Source organism: Eimeria acervulina, genomic scaffold (genome assembly GCF_000499425.1).
Source record: "Eimeria acervulina Houghton genomic scaffold, Eah_scaff19, whole genome shotgun sequence".
NCBI classification, from domain to species: Eukaryota; Apicomplexa; class Conoidasida; order Eucoccidiorida; family Eimeriidae; genus Eimeria; species Eimeria acervulina.
The window spans coordinates 99570-122422 of NW_013548835.1; the positions used below are offsets into that span (position 1 = coordinate 99570).

The 22853-nt window shown below is 50.3% G+C and overlaps 4 protein-coding genes across 4 annotated transcripts; 2 read left to right on the plus strand and 2 right to left on the minus strand.

The window, feature by feature from the left end:
- Window positions 1-455: 455 nt before the first annotated feature.
- On the minus strand, window positions 456-1098 carry EAH_00004970 (hypothetical protein; the record flags this gene model as incomplete). Its single annotated transcript, XM_013393054.1, has 2 exons — window positions 456-684; window positions 899-1098. The coding sequence occupies 2 exons, from the start codon at window positions 1096-1098 to the stop codon at window positions 456-458; spliced, it is 429 nt and encodes a 142-aa protein (XP_013248508.1).
- A 4311-nt stretch (window positions 1099-5409) lies between these two features.
- EAH_00004980 (hypothetical protein, conserved) lies at window positions 5410-7621 on the plus strand (the record flags this gene model as incomplete). The annotated part of the gene is made up of 5 exons (XM_013393055.1): window positions 5410-5460; window positions 5596-6173; window positions 6460-6535; window positions 6726-6830; window positions 7271-7621. 5 exons carry the CDS (start codon window positions 5410-5412, stop codon window positions 7619-7621), a joined length of 1161 nt encoding a protein of 386 aa, XP_013248509.1.
- A 2820-nt stretch (window positions 7622-10441) lies between these two features.
- EAH_00004990 (26S protease regulatory subunit 6a, putative) lies at window positions 10442-13756 on the plus strand (the record flags this gene model as incomplete). Its single annotated transcript, XM_013393056.1, has 10 exons — window positions 10442-10603; window positions 10867-11031; window positions 11212-11313; window positions 11421-11480; window positions 11660-11816; window positions 12042-12098; window positions 12692-12790; window positions 12957-13081; window positions 13258-13411; window positions 13569-13756. 10 exons carry the CDS (start codon window positions 10442-10444, stop codon window positions 13754-13756), a joined length of 1269 nt encoding a protein of 422 aa, XP_013248510.1.
- Window positions 13757-17524: 3768 nt separating this feature from the next.
- On the minus strand, window positions 17525-21349 carry EAH_00005000 (endonuclease/exonuclease/phosphatase domain-containing protein, putative; the record flags this gene model as incomplete). The annotated part of the gene is made up of 6 exons (XM_013393057.1): window positions 17525-19122; window positions 19301-19459; window positions 19669-19744; window positions 19931-20028; window positions 20209-20316; window positions 20524-21349. 6 exons carry the CDS (start codon window positions 21347-21349, stop codon window positions 17525-17527), a joined length of 2865 nt encoding a protein of 954 aa, XP_013248511.1.
- Between the last annotated feature and the right edge of the window lie 1504 nt (window positions 21350-22853).

Genomic DNA, 22853 nt, shown 5'->3' on the forward strand with positions numbered 1-22853 from the left:
GCAAGTGTTCAGTGACCATGCAAGGCAGACAGATGATTAAGGGCTCCGCACGGTATAGAGGCAGCAGTCCGACGTTCAGTGTTTTATAGAAGATCGGAATTTTTTTAATTGTACTTTGAAAGACTCACTTCATTAAAAGAAGAAAAAAATATATTTATAGTGTGGAAATATCGTAGCGGCCTCCAACCTGAGTGAAAACAAGGCTGGCGGTAGCCAGAGCGTAGCGCCCGTCAAACCCCGTATTATTGCCTCAAGTAAACAGTCGATCATTTACATTTTGAAACGCATATTTGTATTATCTTCTAATGATGACATTCTGCTTAAATTTCATGTAGGAGTTTACCGGGCCTTGGTAATGCAGTGGCCGGGGGGCTGGGTGGACCGGCACGCCAGCAGCATTGCAGCTATGCTTGCTTGGTAGACTGTTTTGATATTATCAAGTGCAAGCAACGCGATTACTCAAGAGTTCCAAGGGTTGTTCCATTGGCCATTTCTCTGGTGTTGTTGGCCCCCGTGAGGACCTTAAGCCAGGGCTTTGAAGCCAGCGACGGGAAATCATCCTCCGAGCCTTGTATGCACACTACAAGAACGGCATTTCCTTTGCTTGACATATATGTGTTTTTATTGGGCCCCTCATACTGTAGGTGGATCTCTGCCTCAATAGTGGACATCTGCATTGACGGCCTGCCGAAAGCACAACCAGAACACCAGTGCATTTAGATCGATACAATTGTAGTAGTAGTCATTAGTGTAGAAAATACAGTGAGTACAATGTAACAGCATGCACGACTACGAAGCAGTTCCTTGTTTCGGTGGAAATTTCCTGCGGGTACCATGGCATGCCATCAATGAGATGGTGTGCAACCTGCACCTACTTGCATGCAGGTTAATTACTGACGTCACAGTAAATACATAATAATTGTCTTTGGCCCTTTTGCATACATCAAAAGAGGGTAGAGTAGGCTTGCCTACGGGGTTACCTGGAAACAGGGGCTGCGGCAAAGAGTGCTGCCATACAGGGCAGGCCGCCTCCACAGTACCGTAGTGCTCAGGATGGCCGGAAAGTGGAAGGGAAGCCAAACTGCTTATCCCCGGCATTCTCATTCTATTCCAGCTTACGGGAGTTTTCTGGTGGGGGATTCGCGCTATTCTTGGAATCAATGCAGGGCTTAAAAGGGCAGACGAGGCTGCAACCCGCATCCCCAGACGGCCTTAATAGGTCATTAAGGCACTTACACCAAGGAAAGAGAAAAAGCTTCTCTACACTCTGTTTAGAATCTTTTTCAAAGGGTCATCATTTTCCCTTCACAAATAATAAAGGTTCGTCATGATTTGACATCGGAGGGGCAGGCGAGAAAGGGCTGGGCGCCTTGCCCCATTGGAACCAGCACATTATCCATGCATCATCCACCCATAAATGTTTCTACGAAGCAAAAACTTCGTTAATAATGCTTTCATTTTCGCCGATCATCCAAATTTGACGGGCGCCTCCTCCCCGATGCAAAGGGCAGTGGAGGAATTCCTTGGACCACCTGCAATGTGACACAGTTTTCAAAACGCATTCAAAGAGTTACAGTTTCTATGTTAACGATCTTGCATGGAGAGAGAGACACGGGAAAGGCTGTGCATAGCACTAACACAACTTCCCTGGGCAATGGAAGCTTTTCCGATATGAGTGGTGATGTACTACCACTTTTCTGGACAATGGAAGCCTTCCGATATGCGGTTTTCCACCAGGTTGGCAAGGGAAGAGCCTATGGAGAAATCGAGAAAGCTTGAACAAGTGGATAAAAGGCCACTGGAGCAAAGGAGAGAGCGCTACATCAAGAACTATCAGCCTTGGTGAGTGAAATCATCGCATTGGGCATAGAGCGCCTGCATCAGTGGTTTATTGCAGAGCTGCCCGCGGGAAAAGGCATTGCATTACCGGCTAAGCTGTGGAGAGGGAATAGAACAGTAAGAGGGCTACGAGCACTGGCCACTAGTCTCCTGCTACTTGCACCGCTTCACAGAAAAAGGCAGAAGTATCCCACATGGTGCCCTACGCGGTCTGGGGGCTAGGGAAGAAAGGTCAATATTACTAATATGACAAATAATAATATGACAGATGTTTGGCTGCTCAAACTGGCCGCCAATCTTCAGCACACCTGGCAAAGAGTTTCCAAGATTTAGACAGGGAAGTTACTCGGCAACTTTGCCTGCTCACGGGTTCATGGCTAAGCATCCCAACCAACGTGGTCGCTGATGCACCCTCCTGAGGCCCTATTACTGAGGCACACACTGCTCCACAGCAGCGCTTGTCTTCGATGATTCCCGTTTCCCGTACAAATTTTGTTCTTCCTCCTTAGATAGACACTTGGCTGCAGTGCTTTTTCCTTCGTTCCGCAAAAGGTTTTCGTGGAAGTTGCCCAAACATGCTCTAGCGGCCCATGGTTGGGTTAACACGACAGCGGAGCGGATGGCCAGGTTGCTTTCGTGACTTAGGATATGCTCCTCAGCCAAAGAGTATGTTCCGACGGTCCAGACTATCAGCAGTCAAAGCCGAGGCATACTCACAGATATGCAGAGTCTTTAAGTAGACCTGGACGGATATCTTAGCGGCTTTCGCACTAGGCCTACCCTCATTGTGAATGGACTACTCCGCAAATGTGCACACGTCGTTCCCTGTTTGAGTTCAGTTATAGCTGGGGGAGATACCCACGTATTCATTTGTCACTCCTGGAAGCCCTCCAGCGTGCCAAAAAGCATCATTACTGACAGCAGCCCAACGTTTCTTAGACCTTGCTGGCGCCAAATAACGGAGATGCTCAGTATCGGCAATAACATGACCGTCGTAAATCATCCGGAGCAAGACGGTCAAATTGACAGCAACGCAAGCGCCCGCATTAGCTGCATATGCGGCATTATGCACAATAAAATTCACCAGATAATCTTGATACCTTGTGCCGGAGCGGGAAGGGTTAATAATCACTCTTCGACCCGTTGTTCGCCGGCTTCCCTACGTCGGAGCATGGTTGCCTGAGTTCACACTGGACCTGGCTGTTGGTATATTAATCCGAAAGCTAGCAGCTGTAGAGTTCCAACTGCTGTTTACAACATCTCAGCAGTGCATAAAGAAGCCTCAGGAACGCCACTGCAAGAATTGAATTGCATTTTATTGCAAGAACGAGCACCTGGTGAAAAAAATGATTCTGGACTCTTAGCAACGCACAGAACTAACAAAAAGCAAGAATACTACGTAAAATATTGGGAGGCAGGCAGCTAGAAAGAGTCGATGGGGATGACTTGCCCGTAGAAGTTTCTGAGGAACACGTAAATGCCCTACACGATTCAGCATCTATATTTATGTACGTAGATTTTCTGCGCAGCCCAGCATAATATTCTGCCGAGAACAGCCTTTCCCGGCACAATTTTATACTGGGCTGACCAGAGAACTATAGATGCATAAATATAGATCCTTCAATACACTTGCTGCCTGCAGAAGTTCACATACTTACATACATAGGTTCACTCGAGAGCCAATTATTTTGTTACTGGGGCCTGTACCTTCCCCAACTAGCGCGGCGAGGCAGCTGACAACGCTTCCCCTTTCATATTCTGGTATTGAGCCGCCCCTTTAGGGATGGCTAAAGCCCATGCCACAAGCGCATTCCGTCGTTGCTAACCGACTGGTATTTACTGCCCGTTTTGGCTAGGTCGGTATTAAAGCGATTTTCCCTGCTCAGGCAGAACGCGAACAGCGCCCCAACAGGAGCAATACCCACGTCCCTGCGCCGGCCGGCAGCAGGAAGATGTAGGGAGGCGGCAGCTACAGCAAATATAAACAACTGGCAAACTGCGCTAGATTGTTCCCTGCCCGATGCATCTGAAGAATGATCTGCACTTCGCCGCTCTATTTAATAATGTCAACAGCAAGTCGTCTCCTTCCCACATCACCTTCACCCTTTATTTTACCTAACTCAACTATCCGGATAATTTCTGTTGGGACTCAGGACGAAGAGCATTAATTTGGCCACATATACGTAGATGAGATGACCAGAATTCCGCCATTTCAAACGGTTCCACTGTTTTGGATTCAGTTGAGTGCGGAGTTGAATCGTCCAAGTTACCTCACCAAACCTACGCACTGCAGCGACGCAGTTGCCACTGTACAGTTGCCTGGAGTCAGTCGTGCCATTTCTTGCCTCAGGAATCTCATCCCGCTTGAGACTGGGTTTGCAGTTTAAACGGGACGTGCGGAAGTCAGTGTGCTGGCCATTATTTCGTGGCCTTTCAGTACACAATCTACAATATCTAGCGAGGCCCTCGATTCCGGTTTTTTCATGACATACCGCCGTGTGCGCAATGCCAGCACCCTCTTATTGGCTGAACAGCCACCGGAGGTCAAAAAAAAAAGATCCTGAAGTAAAGTAGCTGATAGCACTCAGAGAAGAAGACTAATCTATTGCTCTGAGGCAGAAAGCGAATCTGAAAGCTCGAAGGTAATCCTCTCGCACGCCACCAACGACACCCACACTGGCGATTGGGATGTACGTATGCGAAGTCAGATAAAGTGAAGAAAGACAACTTGGGTTGCAGCCAAAGTAGTGCAGGCTAAAAGAAAATGGGAATTGATGCGGGACTTTTCTCTAGGTAGCAGTTCTTCGTAGCCATTTCACCATCTGGGCCACTACTTACGGAAGACCTGTTAGCAGTTTCCCGGGCCGCCCTCCCTCCCCCTTCCCCCCGAACAGAATAAATGATTTCCCTTTGTTGTCACCACAAAATGAGAAGCCTTTTGTTTCTAACTAAATTAGAAATTCACCACCTCCTGCTTTTCTACAGAGGGACTCCTCTCAATGATGAGTCAGGGCTCCCAGCTGCAGTGCATGCAGAGACCTCCATTCCCGGCTGTGTCAATTGTCTCAGCTGCCTATTGTGAGCCATTTTCCAAGTCTTTTGAGTGGTGTTGAGGTTTGTTTTTACTTGGAACCCCCTATGAGGCGCTAGTCCATCAGGAATATCCCCTAGCAAGCAGGGGCCCCCTATTCCTGCAACAGTACGTGCTACGGAGGATCTCCCAGATCCATCACCTCGAGTGGATTTGGGTCTGGGAGGAAATGGCGAAGCCGATGCTTGGGTCATTTCTTCTCTCGTAGGCAACACCTGCAGCTTCGCCGGTTTCTGTAGTTACGGTGGCCGAAGGGGAGAGCTACGGACGAGTTGCTCAGGGGCTCTTGCCGCGTTAGTGCCTCAGACAGCACTGTGACAGAGTGCATACAGCCCACAGAGAGCATTATGAACTCCCTGGCCAAGATGGAGATGCCTACGCACATCCCGTACTCCCCCCAGCCATTGGGGTGGTCACTTCAGACATACAACTTACTCACACTTGTCCTGAGTTCTATATTTATAATATGTTTGTTTATCATGTACTCCATATCCCGTACGGTTTCTATTCTGCCGCACGCTTTCCGCATGGTGACCCTCGAGCGGCGCAGGATGCACTGTTTTGATGTCGACATAACGTCGGGAAGGCAAGCGCACAAGGTCCGCATGCTGTATATTTGGATGGTCAGGGCCTCCCTTTTGGTTATGTTTTGCTTTGTGTGGCAGTATTGTGTTTTGACGTACAAAGCCATAGATTTTTCTAAGCGGCGGGGGCCCCTACAGCTGTACCTACAGTGCGTTTTGTGGGAAAGCGATTGTTTTGGGCTGAGAAATCACCATCATTTTTTTGATTTCTACTCCAATCCCACCAATGTCTGCCTGAAATTCAAGGAGATAGCTGAGAATCGGATGGAGGATGTAATGGATGATATTCTCGACAACTACCGCTACCTTTTGTGCGTTCGTTTCGTCCCTCCTGACGCCATGGTGTATACGGCTGGGGTGGCTATTGCTTTTGCCTTGGGATATTTGATCCTCACGGGCTTTGAAGTGCTCGTCTGGCTGCTCTATAGATCAACAGAACGGTGGTTGCCCATTCTTGTCTCCACTATAGGCATTGGCTTCTTTGTCCTCTGGATCGGCAGTCTTTTCATTCCCCAGCTCTTCACCTTCTTCGGATGCTGGATCAGCTTCGTCATGGTCCTAACGTTGCCTTGGATACTTTGGTTAGCATTAGCTGCTGCATACAACCTCCGGAAATTGCAGCACCAGAAGTGGGCCTTGTGGCAGGAGCAAGCCAACCGGTAAGTACCGTTTTAACCTAGTGCTTGGTTTTTGGGAAGTACACAAATACACGCATATGCAGGCCACTGTAGCGGCTGCTTGTGTTTAAGCTTATTCAAACATAGAAGTATGCATGCTTGTAGTATACAATATTCCGAAGATTTGCAGGTGCGCTGCAGCTGCTGTTGCAACAGCACTAAATGTAACATTTGCTGTGACTCATCCGCCTAGAGCCAAGCCAGTTGCTACCGGCTTTCCTATGGCTCAAATCCTTCTGCTACTCCATTGTTTGCGGCATGCGGACAGACCACTCGCTCAACTGGTTGATCGAGGGCGACGAGGCAGCGACCCTTTTCTGGAGAAGCGTGTCCTAGTGCCTCGGGTAAGCAATGTATGTTACTTTCTGTACGTTTCTAAGTCTTCCGCGTTGGATTTTGCATGCATTCGAACCTGTTGGGTGCCTGCGTGCCTGTTTGTAGCGTAGCGGCAATCCGCGGCTGTAGAATGTACAGCAGGTTGAATGTAGGCAGCAGTGGGCATGACTCTTCATCGCGTATTTGTGGTTGGGCCAGCGCCTTTTGCTTTTTACGTATGCTTTCTGGTTTGCGGATACATTGTGGCATGTGCGTATCGCTCTGTCCACATTAGCATTTGCGAGCACGGGGGAGAGGGGGTTGGTAATTAGGGGGTTTGAAAGGATTCTGGTGGCAAACATCTCGCCAAATCAATAGCTTCTGGCTGGGTGCCTTTGTGCCAGGCATGCAGCTGCCTACTTGCCTCGCCACTCACAATTCGTACCCGGGTGTCCTCATTCTTGCTTTTGAGTCTGTTGTCTTTTTGTTGCTTTTGCTCTTGTATTTTGCTGTTGTCTTGGCATTACTGTTTTTTGTTCGGTTGCCGTTCCGTTGTTGCTCTTGTCGTCTTGTTGTTTCGTTTAGGAGACAACCTATGCGACGCCCTATCTTGCGTGATTCATCTTGGCGTGTTGGCTAGCATTGCTAGGATAGCGCTTGTTTCCTTCGTGTTGTTAGGTGTTCGTCTGTTTTTTAGTGCATTTTCTCCAAAGCTTTTCCCTGCGTGTAATTATTTACGTTGTTTGTTGGGCGCCTTTGTGCAGGGCGGGCAAGGTTCTGGAGATGGTTTAGGGGTGCTGGACTTAGACGTGGATATGGAGGACGTGGCTGCGCTAAAGGCGTCCGAGATATGTGAAGAGGGCCCGGCAGAAAAAACCAAAAAGAAGAATGATAGTCATTTTGAGCTCACGAACCTCAAGGAGACTCTGCAGGGGACGCTGGGCCTTAGACAGAAAAAGGACAACTCCCACCAGCAGCTGGGCGGCAACCGCAGCCAGCCTCCCTCACAACACCACGCGAGCTCCCCAGTCACTGTAGAAAACTCAACAAATTCTCAGGATAAGGCGAGCAGCAACAAGCCTCAACCACTGAGCGATGCCGCCAAAACTGACTGACTTTCACCCATAGCCACGCCGCGTGCAGGGCCGCCTGTTTAACAGAAAGATAGTGTACAAAGTCCCTTTTTATTCGTTTGCCCGAGCTCTGCAGACTAGATGCGGTGGCAGGCGCGAACGTGGACACCGAACCAGTAGGGCATGTGCCTTCCTGCGAATACTTGTGTGCGGCCTTGTGTGTAAATAGACCCCCGTGTGTTCTTCATTACGTGAGGGCAAAACACGAAGTCTCAAAACATTGAGATTCTGGCTGCCTGATGTCCTTGGCAACAGGAATGTACACTGTCAAGCTAGTACCGATGACCAGCTAACCAGCTGCTTCTTTGCACTCCGTCGACGAATTTGCTCGGGAAGCGCCCCGTGACTCACACGCATCATAGCTGTCGCAGATGGCTTCTGTGTACACTCCTAACTGTACAGTGCATTTTAAGGCAGCAGGAATTGTAAGAGGGGCATCTCATCATTACAGATCAAGTAGCGTTACAGTAGTTGCAGCGCATGCCTGCACCAAAGTCTTTCGTAACAAGCATTGCAGCTGGTTTATTCCTTAGTTTCGAATGCGCTATTCGCAGCGTTGAACAGCGGCCGCATGCGACCGGGGTGATTTTAGGGGATTGCCCATCTCGCACCAGCCGATTGACAGCGCAGGTGGAAAAGGCGCCGCAAGTATTTTTGTTTGGCGGTGCATACCACCTTGCATGGCGCAGCTGTAGATTCACTGTTTATCATTAGTTTTGCACATAAGTAGACCTACTGTATCCACAGGAATTTTTCGCCATAGAAGAGCAGCAGGACTTCGAGCAAAAATCCATTCCCAACTACACGGAATGAAGCGTGAAGGCAGAAAACTGTGTGGACCCGGTTCACGGGGGCCTATGAAGTGTTCGCAGACAAACTAAGTCTTGGCAGACCAAAATGTAAGTATGCAGGTGCCAATCTCCGTAGATAAGAACTTCACGGGTCAGTTTTCGAGGATTACGTTACTTCATGGCGCAGCCTTCACCTTCTTTCAGAGTTGGCATCTTTAGACTAGTGCTCTCGTCAGCTACCTTGGTATAAATTTTTTCACTTCTGCTAAGCGCTCCCCAAAAGTGCAGCGCTCCCTCTTTACTGTCCCCGGTCAGTAAGCACCATGACTGCTAAGGCTAATGGGGAGGAAAGGCCAGCCTACCCACGTTGCGCAAAAACCGCTCCCGCACAGGTAATACCACAGGCAAGCATCCCCGACCGCCTTCCCCATGCGTAGCCCAAAGGGTTACTCGCTTTGTGCTTACTGGGCCCTCCAGTACTGAACATGATTACAGGTGGTACGAAGGCCCCCCATCAAATGCGAGAATCGCCGTGAGCTGCAATAGAACCAAAATACTCAATAGTTACTAAAAGTAATTGGCCTCCCTCCAGCCCCTATTCGTCTTGGCCACAGCCGCTTGAAGAGCGCAGGGCTGGGGCAATGGAGGCGGCCTGAAATGAGTAGCAATGCACCCCGCCGCAACGAGCGCTGCAAGGCAGACCCACAGCCCCTCTTGCTGCGTGCACTAACGTGGTAGGCAATTGTCAAAAATTTAAGCCTTTTGTCGGCAGACTGCACTGAAGTAGAAATACATGCACCAACTTAGTACACACTAGACAGTATACAAGTAAGCAACCACTGGAGCAGGAACCACCTGCAAGTTTACTGGGCTTCGAATGCCGCCGCCTGCACTTCAGCTGTTCCAGTTTCCTTTAAACGTTTTGTTTACCAGTTGAAATAATAACTGATCTGCATCTTATGCCACTAGTAGTTCTAGGGGGAGCCATGCGTTCAGTTAGGTTACGGCGACAAGCTGCCGATAGTTGCAAGCACCTTCTGCTAGAAGGAGAATCCTATATGACATAAAAAATAGTTTAGAAACTAATTTGAGCATCAACTGTCTCTCCCACTGCTTGCATCCTACACGCACAGCATCTAACCTTTAGCAACAAGGCGCGCCGCACGACCACTCTAGAGCCAACGACTCATACCTATTATAGTTAGTGCAATTGGATAATAATTCGCAAAGTATTGTTATCCTGCATATTTTGGAATAATTTATTTGCGCACGAAGACCTACCCTTCGCAGTAAGACTTGCGTAGCCGCCTGCGGGCGGCTGCGCGTGCGCTGAAGGGAAACATATAGGCGAAAAGGGCAGAAGCACCAGCTACGAGAATAGGGCAAAAGTCCAACAACAAATTGCATTTAGACACAGTAGTTTATTAATTTAATTAGGAGGGTCCCAAGCAACGCAGACGACAGTTTGTGAGCAATAAACGAGTCGACCGTGGTGGCTACCGTTGGAGTAGCTGCCGTTGTTCCTGTTGCAACTGCTGCTGTTGCCGGCGCTACTTTCTTTCCCTTTGCGGCAAATTAGCTCCAGTTTATCTTAGCCACAGGGTCTGTGGGCCATTCACTTTTCCAATCACCACTGTTCTGCTTGTGTGGCGGTCGCAACTTCTGCATGCAGGAAAAGCCGGTCGGGCTGTCGCTTGTCCTCTCCCTCTTATGTAAAAATACCTATGCTATTCCATGTTAGAGCTGGTCTGGCTGCTCCTTAAAGGTCCGGGTGCCGAGTCGGTTTAGGGTAGTGGTGTATCGGCACACCTCTTCGTTCCCACGTCCCCAGCAGGATAAGACACGCCAAATAGGTCTAGAAGGCACGAGGGCCACCTGTGTAGACCATCTTTCTTTATTTTTGCGATTTCATCCGCCCGAACTATCGCCCGCGTGACGCGGGGGCTGTGCGGGTGTGCGCTTTATGTGTCTCGCTCACCTCGCTGTGCTGCATCTGCCATATTCGCACAAAATGGATTCAGCAGAGGTTTGGGGGGAAGAAGACGGTGTAACCGCGGAGGTTGCTAATCTCACGGCTGCAGAACTGCGGATGAGGACATCTTTAGTCGACTCCGAGCTCAAGTACTTCAAGAGTGAAGCAAACAAGCTCAAATTCGAGCTGAATAACATGCAGGTACTCTTTCCAAGCGGAAATGTTAAGTATCGGCGAAGTTTCTTCACTGCTACAGTTGCCTTAAATGCATGGTTACGTCCAGGGCGCTCGAGGATCCACATCACTTCAAGGAGGGCGATGACTGCTCAACTTCGCGTTGGTGCATATAGCAGCTATTTATGCTTTTCGTAGAGATAGAGTACGGCTGTACTCGTGTAGTTTGGATGTATAAATGCTTCTTATGCTGTATGTGCCTATTGCCTGCGCGCCCTTGTGTCTTAAAGGAGAGGATCAAAGAAGCAATCGAAAAGATCCGGCTCAACAAGCAGCTACCGTATCTCGTCGGCAGCGTTGTCGAGGTGAGAGGGGGTTATTGGCACGTTACAGAGCTGCATTCTGCTCGCAAGTACGGTTCCATGTCCATTAGCAATGAGTGTGACCTGGCGCTAGTGCGTTTGTATGGTGTCCTTCGTCACCTTCCGTGCGTGCGTCTACGCGCTCATTTGTACTTCTGCATGCAGGGTGGCGTTTGCAGATGGCAGGGGCTAGCAGCCGCAACAGAGACTTCTTGGACCGAAATAATACTACATTCTGCGCATGCTTGTAGAATTTGTATTTGTGTGTTGCAGTTGTTCGACAATGAGGAAGAGGGAGAGGAGGACGGGGCAGCCACAGACATCGACCTCCAGCGAAAGGGGAAATGCATCGTCATCAAGACCTCTACAAGACAGGTACGGGAGTAAACGATCTAGTGAACTTAGTGCAGCGTAGGGTCGCTACGCGTATGTCGACTAAGGGTTGGGGGGCGGAGCTGCGCTGTGTTTTGCGGGCTTTGCAGACTGTTTTTCTTCCCGTCATTGGCCTTGTGGAGGCAGACCAACTGAAGCCGGGAGACCTGGTGTGCAAGTGCTTGTACTTTCGCTTGCTTCTGCAGTATAGCGTTTGCCTTGGTCTTCTCGTTTTGCGTTGCGAACGGCGTCTGTGGTGAAGTGCGTGGGTATATGTTCGTAAGGATTGAGGGTCTACTGTTGAGAACCAGTTGTTGAGGGTTTAGGACTAATTGTTTGCGCCGTGCAGGTAGGGGTCAACAAGGACTCGTACCTGGTGCTGGATAAGCTGCCTGCGGAATACGATGCCAGGGTAAAGGCAATGGAGGTTGACGAACGGCCCACAGAGGAGTACAGTGATGTTGGGGGCCTCGACAAACAGATTCAAGAACTAATTGAGGCCATTGGTATGCGCAACGCACAACCAAATCGAGCGAACCACGTTGGTAGATGGCGTGGAGCTTATGGAGTGGCAGAATAAAGTGTATAAAGTGGGGTTATATGCATCCGCGAGGAGTTGAAGCCCACAGAATCAACGCAACGAGACGAACATCCACGCTCATGCTTCGACAGACGCAGACACGCAAGCACGCACGTACTTCGTGGTTTTGCTGCCCCCTGTTTTCCTGCAGTTCTTCCTATGACGCACAAGGAGCGCTTTGATAAAATCGGCATTCGACCACCAAAAGGTCAGCTGCTTCTGCCCTTCGTTTTCGCGAACGGTTATTGGCGTGTTCGTCAACTCATGAGTTGCTCTCAGATTGAGTAACCGCATCATATTTTTCCGGTGTATGTGCCACTCGTGTTTTCCGTTGGCCGTTTATTGAATGTTTGGATCCAGAATTTTTCAACACATCTCTTGTGTAAAGCAGCTCGGGTTATGGCGCAGGAGTTCTGATGTACGGGCCGCCTGGGACAGGGAAGACGCTTCTAGCAAGAGCTTGCGCAGCGCAGGTACTATCCGCTCTATGTCTGGATTGGAGGCATCTGATAGCACTACGTGCTTATTGAGTGCTTTATCTGTGCTGCTGCTTCGAGTACAATTGATGTTTCTTAATGCGCTGCGACCACAAGGCGCCCATAGTGAAGCACTCATCACGTTGGATTTGCCGTGCCTACGTTTGTCTGCTTGCATCTCCCGATACACGCGTATGCACCCCTACCGAGTTTTGCCACGGGCTCACAATGCTTGCTGTGGAAACGTCAAATCCTGGGCAGGTAGATTGAAGCATATGCACGTGCCTGACTCTGCAGACCAAGGCGACTTTCTTGAAATTGGCAGGCCCACAGCTGGTCCAAATGTTTATTGGTGATGGTGCAAAGATGGTCCGCGATGCCTTTGAACTGGCAAAGGAAAAAGCGCCTGCAATCATATTTATTGGTACGTTAGCTCCCGACAGCTTTTTTGCTTCGTTTCCCCTCATCGATGAGCGCACACATGTTTCCGTCTGCATTTTTGTTTTCCGTAAGGATATGTAACTTGCGACTCTGGTGGTTTAGTGATGTGCGCCATTTAGATACTGCGATTTCGTGGCAACTGATTGCAGATGAACTCGACGCTATCGGAACGAAGCGGTTCGATAGCGAGTTGTCTGGAGATCGTGAAGTTCAACGAACCATGCTTGAGCTTCTCAACCAGCTGGACGGCTTCAGCAGCGACGATCGTATCAAAGTAAGTTTCTGGGATTTGGCTTTTATTGTTCCAGGGTTCAGTGCAACCGTCGTGCAAGGGTTCCATTCGCTCGCTTCCTCCAGCATCCGTGTAGAAAATTTTCTTCATATATTCTGTCTGGTTCACTACGCAGCAGCTGCTACTACGCTGTGATTTTGGCATCCTTGGCTTTGCAGGTAATCGCAGCAACCAACAGGCCAGACGTACTGGACCCCGCTTTGCTTCGTTCGGGCAGACTCGATAGAAAAATTGAATTGCCTCACCCCAACGAAGACGCCAGAGAGCGAATTTTGCAAATTCATGCCCGGAAGATGACCGTTAACAAGGCTGGTAGGTTCCACTTGAATTGGGGGCGGGTCGGTCCGCTGCCACCGCACCGCAGATACATTCTCCAGAATGTGCTTTTGGCCTTCCACATCGGAAAAGTCATCAGCGTTGGTTCACGGGACGTGTACAGCGGTGAACTCATTTCCCATGGTGTGTGCAGACGTGAATTTCCGGGAGCTTGCTAGGAGTACTGACGACTTTAACGGAGCTCAGCTAAAGGCCGTCTGCGTCGAAGCTGGGATGATTGCACTTCGTCGCAACGCATCAGAGCTACAGCACGAGGATTTCGTCCAGGGTATCGCCGCAGTTCAGGCGAAAAAGAAGTCAAGTCTGAACTACTTCACCTGAGCTACTCGCATTATAAGCTTATACTAAAGGCGATGAACATGCGCTCCCCTAGAAAAGCTGCAGTCGACAGCCTAAGAAAAGCGAGCACCATCCTCTGGGGACGCCTGATGCTGACAAGGCATTTGGGAATGCACCCTAACTGTGCTCCTAGTTCCATAATTGTGCACATTTCCCTCGAAATAATAACATTGGGACAGACGGGAACGACAAGAGATGAAATTGATTCTCCTTGCCTCCCTTGTGGGGTTGCCGTCTGAATGGGCTTATCTACCCCAGTTCTCAAAACGATTGGGAGCCCAAGGACTGCAGACCTGGCCCAGTGACAAAACCTTAATAAGATTGGTAGCAAAGCAAGCTGTAATGCAAAAGCCACACTTGTTTGTAGGCCAACCTCTCCATCGTAGAGTGGTCCAAGTACTCAAACAATGCACAGTGAAGTGTGCAAGACGGATATGCTACTGTCAAGAATCGCTGAAGTACAATCAACTACAAATCGTTACTGTGCTCGGACGGAAGAAATTGATTTGCAACGCGTGAGGACCACTTATTTTCATTGCTGGTTTTATGCCCTCCCTCTGCTTTGTGCTAGTGCCGCGGTCCTTTCTTTTTGCAGCATGTCTTCAAGTCTCTTCTGGCTCCTGTCCTTATGACTATTCCATCTGCGTTTCATCCCTAACCAGAGGAGGAAGAGTCCAATGATGAAGGAAAATAAGCCAAGGTTAATTGTATCCAATCTCGCTCTTCCAAGCAGAAGTGCAGCAGCCGGTCTCGGAAATGCAACCGTGTCCCAATCCTTCCACCCCTGCGCAGCGGCATGGCCCAGAAGGCCAGCGCCACCCAGAATCGCCGGGAAACCTTTAGGATGAGGGATCGACTTGCGGGGTTCCTGAGCCTGTAGTCTCCTCAGTTCTAATGAAGCTTTCAAGCCATTCGCGGCATAGCTTTCAAAGCTTCCATTCACGCCCTCATCCTGACTGCTGAGCTGCGGGAGGGCGCCCTCCGCCGGCGCCTCCGCGGGAAGCAGCAAGGAGGCTTCCTCTGCCACCGCTGAGCGGCTAAAGAGTACTGCGAACAAGATAACTGCAAATACAGTACCTCGCATTTCCAGCTTTGCCCTTAAGTTAAGCAAACGGCTCAGCGTCCACATGGATGAACTTCTCGGAGCAGAACGGGGGAAACGCCCGAAAAGGATTACCTGTGATGCTGAAGACGGTTATAGAATACCTAAGCAACCTAAGCAAGAAGGGAAACAAAATTAGGGTTATTGTATATGTGAGCTTACCAAGCAGACGAAAAGCCCCACGGGGTTAACGGCGCCCAAATAGCCACCGCGGTGGGCCTTAAAGGAAGGGCCGTTGCCTTTAAGTACGACTCTTCGTGAAGAGTTGTGCCTATACGAGTGCTCTGTTACAGAAATAAACAAAATGTTATTTTGCACAAAAAATTGTAAGCCTCCTAATAGTAACAGCAACCCTCCCTGTCAGACGTCGGTTGTTTCATTCGTGGCTCTTCATATCTCGCCGTGTTGTCTTGCACAGTGCAGCTGCATCTTGGCTAGGGACTGCGACATGTTCAATCTTCAACTTTTTCCTCACACAATTCCAAACTTCAAGTGGGATAGAGGTTCCCCTTATGCACTGTGGGGCGATGCGGCCTTCGCTGGGTTCTACGCCAGCGCCGTTATAGAAAAATATTCTTAAAATGCACAAGATTAACACTAGACTACTCCCTCATGGCACAGCTCACGAGTTTGAACTGCAGGTTATATGGGGGTACGGCAGTAGGGGGCAGTGACAGCTCACGCGTAACGCTGCGGCATGGTTCGGGTGACGTCTTATCTGCACAGGTTGGCTACCGAGGGGAAGAAAGCGAGTAACAATTATCTACTATGTTAGTGCGTGCATCAAAGGCTGCTTAAGTATGCGCGTAAATGGGGTTGCCATGCAGCCGGCGTTGCAGCAAGCAGTGCGGCAACCCGAGATAGGCCGCCTCCCCCGGTGTGCTCATTATACTTCACAGCCTCTCCTGACCAGGCCCAGGTCTTTGTGCCACTGTTTTGACAACACCTGGAAATGGGAGGGGAGGTCAGCTGGCTTTTGGAATACACAAACATTTTGACCCGCTTGCACCTCACGAAGATCCTCCGCAGATATGTATGAGTCTTCCTACACTTGGTAGCGCCGCATTGTTGAAGAGAATAAGCGTGAGATGGGACTCCCACCCCTACATCTGGGAAGCCATTCGCATAGCAATCCTTAGAAGGAGGCTTTATGAAACAATAGAGGACATTTTTGACAGTTTCGCAGAAATCGAAATTTCAGTTTTCTCCCTGCATAACGGAAGTTGGTAACGATTTTGACCTCTGTTTTGGGGACGAGCAACGGGTGAGCTCCTCGTCGTACTTGAAGGAACGCAGTAGCAGCGGCCTATCCAGCGAGAAGTGCGTTTGGCACTAAAAAGCCACGCATGAACACTGCATCATCCGCTGCCGATCATTTAAATAATTCCTTGCTTCTCTAGAGGTGTTCCTTCGTCTTCAAGACGAACCCGGACAGCTACAGTTCCTATTGTCGTCTTGGTTAGAATCTGAAAGACGGAATCCGTAGCTAGTCAAGAGCACGACTTTTTCGGAGCATATCTGCACAATAGGATCCTTCCGAAACGCGCTATGATGACTTCTTTTCCCTAAGTAGGCAGGGGAACAGGATTTGGAAGAATTAAGGAAACTAACAAAGTGGGCAAGCAACGGATCTCTACAGTATCAGTCTTTGGCCAACGGACTTCCTAAGTTGGTCACAGAGCTTCGCTGTCTATGGTTCACAGCAGGTCTATCCCCTGGAGAGAGGCAATACGCAACTGGCCCTTCTGCTGAGAGGACATTAAGGTGTGAAAGGGTGGAACTAGCAGCGGTGATGAACGACCTACGCTTCAGAGAACGGAGAAAGGCCGCTTCCCCCTCCCTAACTCAGAATGACGTAAAAGGCAATAAAATCGACCCCGCTGAAGAGCTTTTGGATATTGGGCTGTGAGTGCGAGCCCTGCCCAGAGAAACAATAAGAAGAAGACAACCAGCTTATCGTGCACTCAGAAACATGTGGGGGCGTATCCAGAAGTACACCTGCCGTCCAGACACAAGAGCGTGTTAACCTACGGGCAAGCTACTCAAGGCTGCCTCTCTTAGAATAGCCGCCTTAGAGAGCACAACCGCATATTCAGGGAACTTTCTATTGACTATTCTCCCATAACTTTGGCCGAACTTTGGCCGAAAGGTTACGCATATCGCCTACCAACAATAGACAGGCGGGATGAGAATGTCATTTGCTGGCGCCGGTGCGCCTTGGCGCTGGATCAACAGTTGAACGCAGATTCCGCACGCAGGTCCCAACATTCTCGTTCAGCGAGAACTGTGCATGAGCAGTTCGTTAAGGGAAATTGTTACATATATTCTCAGTTAAAATAATGCAAGACATAAGTGGTTCCGCTTTAGAGGTCTGCGATGCAATTACGGCAATATCTCGTAGACGCTCACGGGATGAAAAACGGTCAGGTGCGGTTAAGTCGATCTGCCTAGGGCGCCCTCCACTCACAAAAAACCATGCATGAACATGTGAGAAGAGGCACAGAAAGAATACAACCCATAATCGTTATGCTGGAAGCCGTCGGCTGCAAATGTGCCTGAGGCTTATCACCCAGAATTCTGTACAAACCTGAATTACCGCCGGCCTTCACAGGCACAGCGCGCTGGTCGTTCGCTTGTAAGCTAGCCGCCTAGTCGGCAGCTGATTGGTCCCCTGTTGCTGCACGGGCGGAGCGAAGGGCAGCCGCTTCTGCTGCACAGGAGCCCCAGAAGTCGGCAATATCTGTGTCGGTGCTTCGGCGCAACGTAATGCGAACAGCGTAGTGATCACTTAATGTCACGAGCATCACCTCCCCAAAGCAACCAAAACAGCACGCATCAACTAGAACGCGAGGGTCCCGCATAAGGATGTCCGCAGCTACAGGAAGGAAAGGATACAAGCCCCCAGCAAACTGGTGGGGAGGCAAGAATACATAGTCGCAGCGAAGCCCGTGACAGCCCGCATGTGGCCCAATTGAGTTTAGGGGGTTCTCAGGGTCCCAAGTGAAGTCTCTTCTTGAACATGGAGAGGAAGATGCCCTATCCTCTTCGGGCGGGCAATGTATAACAGTGTCACAGCCTTCTCCAGACTCTGTCTCTTCGTCTGTGTCGGAGAGCAGCCAATCAGCAACAGTGCCATCCGCCCCATCCTTAGGCCATTGGTTATCTACCGGAGTTGGAGCAAGAAATCCAGGGCGCCAGGCCTTCGCAGGGACTAACGCTGTGTCACCACTGCGTGCCGCAGTGAGTGCTGTGCTGCATGACGCAAGAGAGCAGTCACTAGCAAGAGGAGTCGCATCCACGCCCCGCTGGTGGTGTTGCGGAGCAGCAAGTGAGAGACGTACATCCAGAACTGGAGCTTTGTCCCCTCCACCAAGCCACTTCTGCTGCTGCTCGATGAGCCGTCGCTTTGCCGTGAGGAAAAACTCGCGGTGCGCCCACGCTGCAGCAGCTGGCAGTTCAAAGGCTAACGGAAGCTGGACGCCTCCTCCTGCCCTGCCAAAATAACCCCCCAGTAAACCTCCTGCCGGCGGAATCGATTCTTCACCGTCAGTACGGCCACCTAAAGCACTTTTGCTCCTAACTCTGGGTCTGCGTGGCCCTGCAGCGGTGGCATCGCTAGAGCTACTACTGCACAGCTCTAGCGACCCTCCTCGAGAAAAATCACGACTAGTGTCCGCAGGTGAGCTACCTCCAGCCCCTACATTCGAATTGACGTTCGTAGCACCTCCGAAATAGGTGTTGGTCTCTCGCTGCACTGATATGCTGCTTGGACCGGATCCATCGTTCCTGTGAGAGAGGAACTTCCTTTGCTTGCGTCGTTGCCCTAACAGCTGCTGCTTCTGCTCTTTCTCTGCATCACTGGAGTCCGCATCAGAACTCACAGTGGGGACGCGAGGTGACGTAGCCTGGGAGCTGCCGCCCTGGCGCTGCTGCATGGATTTCCCATGCGCGGAAGACGCCGTCCCTTGTGGTGGCGTTTGGGGCGGCGGCTGCAGTGTCTCAAGGTCCGGACCTCTCCTCAACTTCATGCGCCGCTGTCTCCTAACGCGCACGAACAAATCCCTGCGAATGTGTCGGTCGTGCAGTTCTATTCCCTGATCGTCTAGCTGTTGCTCTTCCAACAGCTGCTGCTGATGAAGCAAGTGATGCTGCAGCAAATGGCGCTGGTGCCCGTGCACATGCAACCAGCAGTCCCGCCAACCTCGCTCCACAAAGCATTTGTAGTTCGAAGCGCATAAGTGGGGAGCTGCACAAACGGCAAAAGAAGGAACTCAACCAGAAAATCGAGACGATCCGAATAGGGCACCACCTAGCACTTCATACACAAAAGCATTACCGTCAGCTGTCCGGATGCAGGATACGCAGAACCTTTTCTGGTAATGTATACTGAGAACAGGAGTGCAGATAGCAGGAGAATACCGCACCGGCATTCAGGTCGCCGATAACAAGAGGAACATGACCTCTGTCTGCTGCATCGTCGCAAGCTTTCAATAGTTGCCGTATCTCTGCTGCTCGCACGTCTTCCACATAGCGAGATTCGGGGTCGACAGCTCCACTAGCCAAATGAATATTGAAAATGGCGACTGCCAGGACGAACAAGCGACGCACAGCACATGCACTCGTAGTCTTGACTACCAGCAGACCAAACTGCCTACATGCACTGTTGAGAATGCAGCCGCCACACTTCAAAAAGCGAAACCTAGATGCCACTTCACGCACCAAACAGGGATCCTCGTAGTTTCTCTAGAACGTCTACTCAGATGCTGTGAATAAGGAAGGGTCTACTGCTCACTGATGCCAATGGAAGGAACATCCACAGCCACTTCCAGCATCCCCTTTGACGCAAAGCAACGCTCTATGTACGTCACCTGCAGAAGAAGAAGGAAAGCGATATCTCATAGGAGCACAACATACCGGAGCTGAGCAGGCATTCCTTCAGCCCTACGGCGGAACCCTTGATGAACTTTCGGCGAACGCAGGTCAATGAGTACGCCAGAGAAGTTAACCAAGTATATTCACCCTACATACAGCATTCCTGCCATAAATTGACTTACATCTTCAAATCTGTGAAACTGAGTGTGGACTATTGGATACTTGCTGAGGACCATGAGGCCATTATGAAGAGAAAAACGACCCCCCGACGTGCGGCGGCCTGAAACAGTTCATCTCTCCCAATCCTCAACCCGCAGCATCTTGATCCGGAAATTGCAGTAGAAAACCAGACAACTTCAACCATCATAGAAACATGGGTAGGACCGTAAAGGTAAGCGTGGGAAGTGGAACAAACAACCCGTCAAGGGACAGGAATGGTGCTTCTGCAGAACTAACTCACCAACGAAAGGTAGCTTGTGACGAGTGCTCTCAATGATGAAGTCCGCGTGATTGTCCCCATAAACCTCTTGAAGGCAAATTATGTCAGCTTCAGTGGACAACAGCGCCGCTGAAAACAACGGCATCACCACAACAGAGACACCAGAACCAGCAGGATGCCTTTCCAACAGTTAAATCCATATAACCTCGCAGACTGCAGCCGGAGAAAATCGACTATTCGTACGGGTGACAAGGTAATGAGTGACGATCTGTAGAACAGCATGAACCAGAACACCAGGACCACAGAAATTAGGCACGCAAGTCTCAAGTGGAGTACCCGGGATGTGGTGAAGACGACGCTGAGTGAACGGGGGGTTCTGGTACACGCGGAGGCCGCAGAGTTTATACTCCAGAAGCCCCGCATTAAATGAGAGGAGGACCAGTTCGTCTAGACGAGCCTGATAAGATCTCCCTTCCGCTTGAGCCCAGGAAACTCCACCGGCTGGGGATGCCGCTTCTGCTCCGCCTGCTGCGGGCTGGGTATCCTGTGGATTGCTGACGCTTTCGTCTGCTGGCTGTGTCGCCACGACGCAACCTCTAATACAGCCACGAGAAGCTGATGATGCATGCACCGAGCTGCTGCAGTGTTCTCGTTCCACATCACTGTTCCCGTCCTTGCAATATGCATACTGCAGCACGGGATTCGTCTTCTTCGCAATATCGGTTGCCGTACAACTCAAGGGTGCCACCATCGCACCGTCAGAAGCCCTGCTTTGCTCAGGAAGTTCCCCTGCTTGCATCCCTGGCATACCAGAACAGGCCTCCTGGTTGAATGAGCCAGCGCGCATTGCTGATGCGTGCAGGGGATCGATACAAAAGTGACGTCCCAACGGCGCGCCGTTTGAGATTTGACCTCCAGCAACTCCTGAAATGAATCTGCTGTTTGCGTCTTCACAAACGGACCCACTACTGTCCATACCGCAGGCGTTGCTGCTGCTCAAGCCTCCACTTACAGCAGCATGTGCGCGACAAGGCATCTCTACCGCAGCCTCATACTGGAATGAAGGGGAGGCGTTGTCAGCATTTGCACTTGCATTTGGAAGACCAGCCCTTCCTAAGGAGTTGCCATGGCCTAGTTTACTGCCAACTGTGGAATCGTTCATCGCCACAAGAGCCACTAAACGCTACATGCAGCAGCACCACCACGGGGCTTCACCAACGTACGCACATGAGCCCAGCCAGTACGCAAGCCACAGGAAGATGCCTGGAAAACATCACCATGGAAAGCCCGATGCACGTTGCACGACAGAGAAAGCCTAGGTGGCCACTGGGCAGTGCGACACAGCCGGTGCTACAGCTTCAGCTTGCCGCCTGTACTGTGGTCTCTAACCATGTGCACAACCCAGCCAACCATGGATGTGATGCGCTTGTGTTTTTAACGAAGATTTCATATGCTTGGAGTATCTCCTTCTCCAGTGGAAAAAGGGCAGACATGGATAGGGCGCTGCTCCCCGGCGGACTCTGCTCTGCAGAGCACTCAATGCCTTAGTTCCCTTCGCCAGTTGCTTTCCTCCGAGTTCTGGTGACAATTGGGGATAAAGTTCCAGTTCTTCCGGTTTAAAAGGAGACTAAAAGTGCGAAGATGTCAAGTAGCCGGCACGCTTTGTTCGCACGCAACTCGCCGACCCACTCAAGCCCCCGAGGCGAATCACAAGACAAGCTTTCTCGCTTCCGCTTCCACAGAGGATTTCAAATACTGAAATAAGAAGGAAAAGCATCTTTGTCAACGAGCCGTTCGTTGTTGTGCTGAAGGCATTCGTTTCCCCCTTTTGTGGTTTCTATATATGCTGACGCAAAAGGAAGCTGACTCCGCATGCGTTCCCCAGAGCCCTTCCTGCATATCTGGACTAACGCAATAAGCTTCCTCTTCATCTTTTCCTGTAGTACTGTTTCCCTTTGTAAGGATGTTACTGTTCAACTACCCGAAACTCGTGCGCCAGGGAAACCTCTCTTCAATACAACGCCCTGGTCGTGCCAGAATACCTTGAGAGTTGATCTGACTCGCTGTTGGAGCCAGCGGGCTCATTTTATCTAGGGCAGTACTCCTTGCGTTTCACTGCTTACCAGCAGTCTTTGCAGTACAGGACACATAGCTTAATTTCAAGGGGCATTCACAAGGCTGCATGCTTTTGGTGCGACGGGTCTAGTCAATTCGTGTATTGAACAGTTCTAGAAGTCACCTTTGGAAACAACAGAACTTTCCGGTACTTTGTTGTCCGTGAGCACCCTAACGACTTACCCCTGAGTTTTGTTCTCCCCAGCCCAGTTACGTGCTGCACAGCGGATAGAACATGCACCACGTTCGATATTGATAAGAAAAGCTTAAAAAATAGAGGTTTCGTCGGTTGTCTTGCATACACTTAAATGCCCCCAATATTTTTATTGGCCGAGCTAAACATGTTGCCTTAGTCGCGTGTTAGTGTAAAATTGTCCCTGCCAAGAGCTACGTCGCATGAACCCGTACCGCCACGCTTTAGGTTCGAACCAGTGCTCAACTTAAGGCATAACATGCGTACATAGCCTGCGGTGGTGGCTGTTAATCTTTGAGACAGCCCTGTGGTGCGCCTTATAGTGAGACGCACTTGCTGCGGGCAAGGCAAGCCAAGG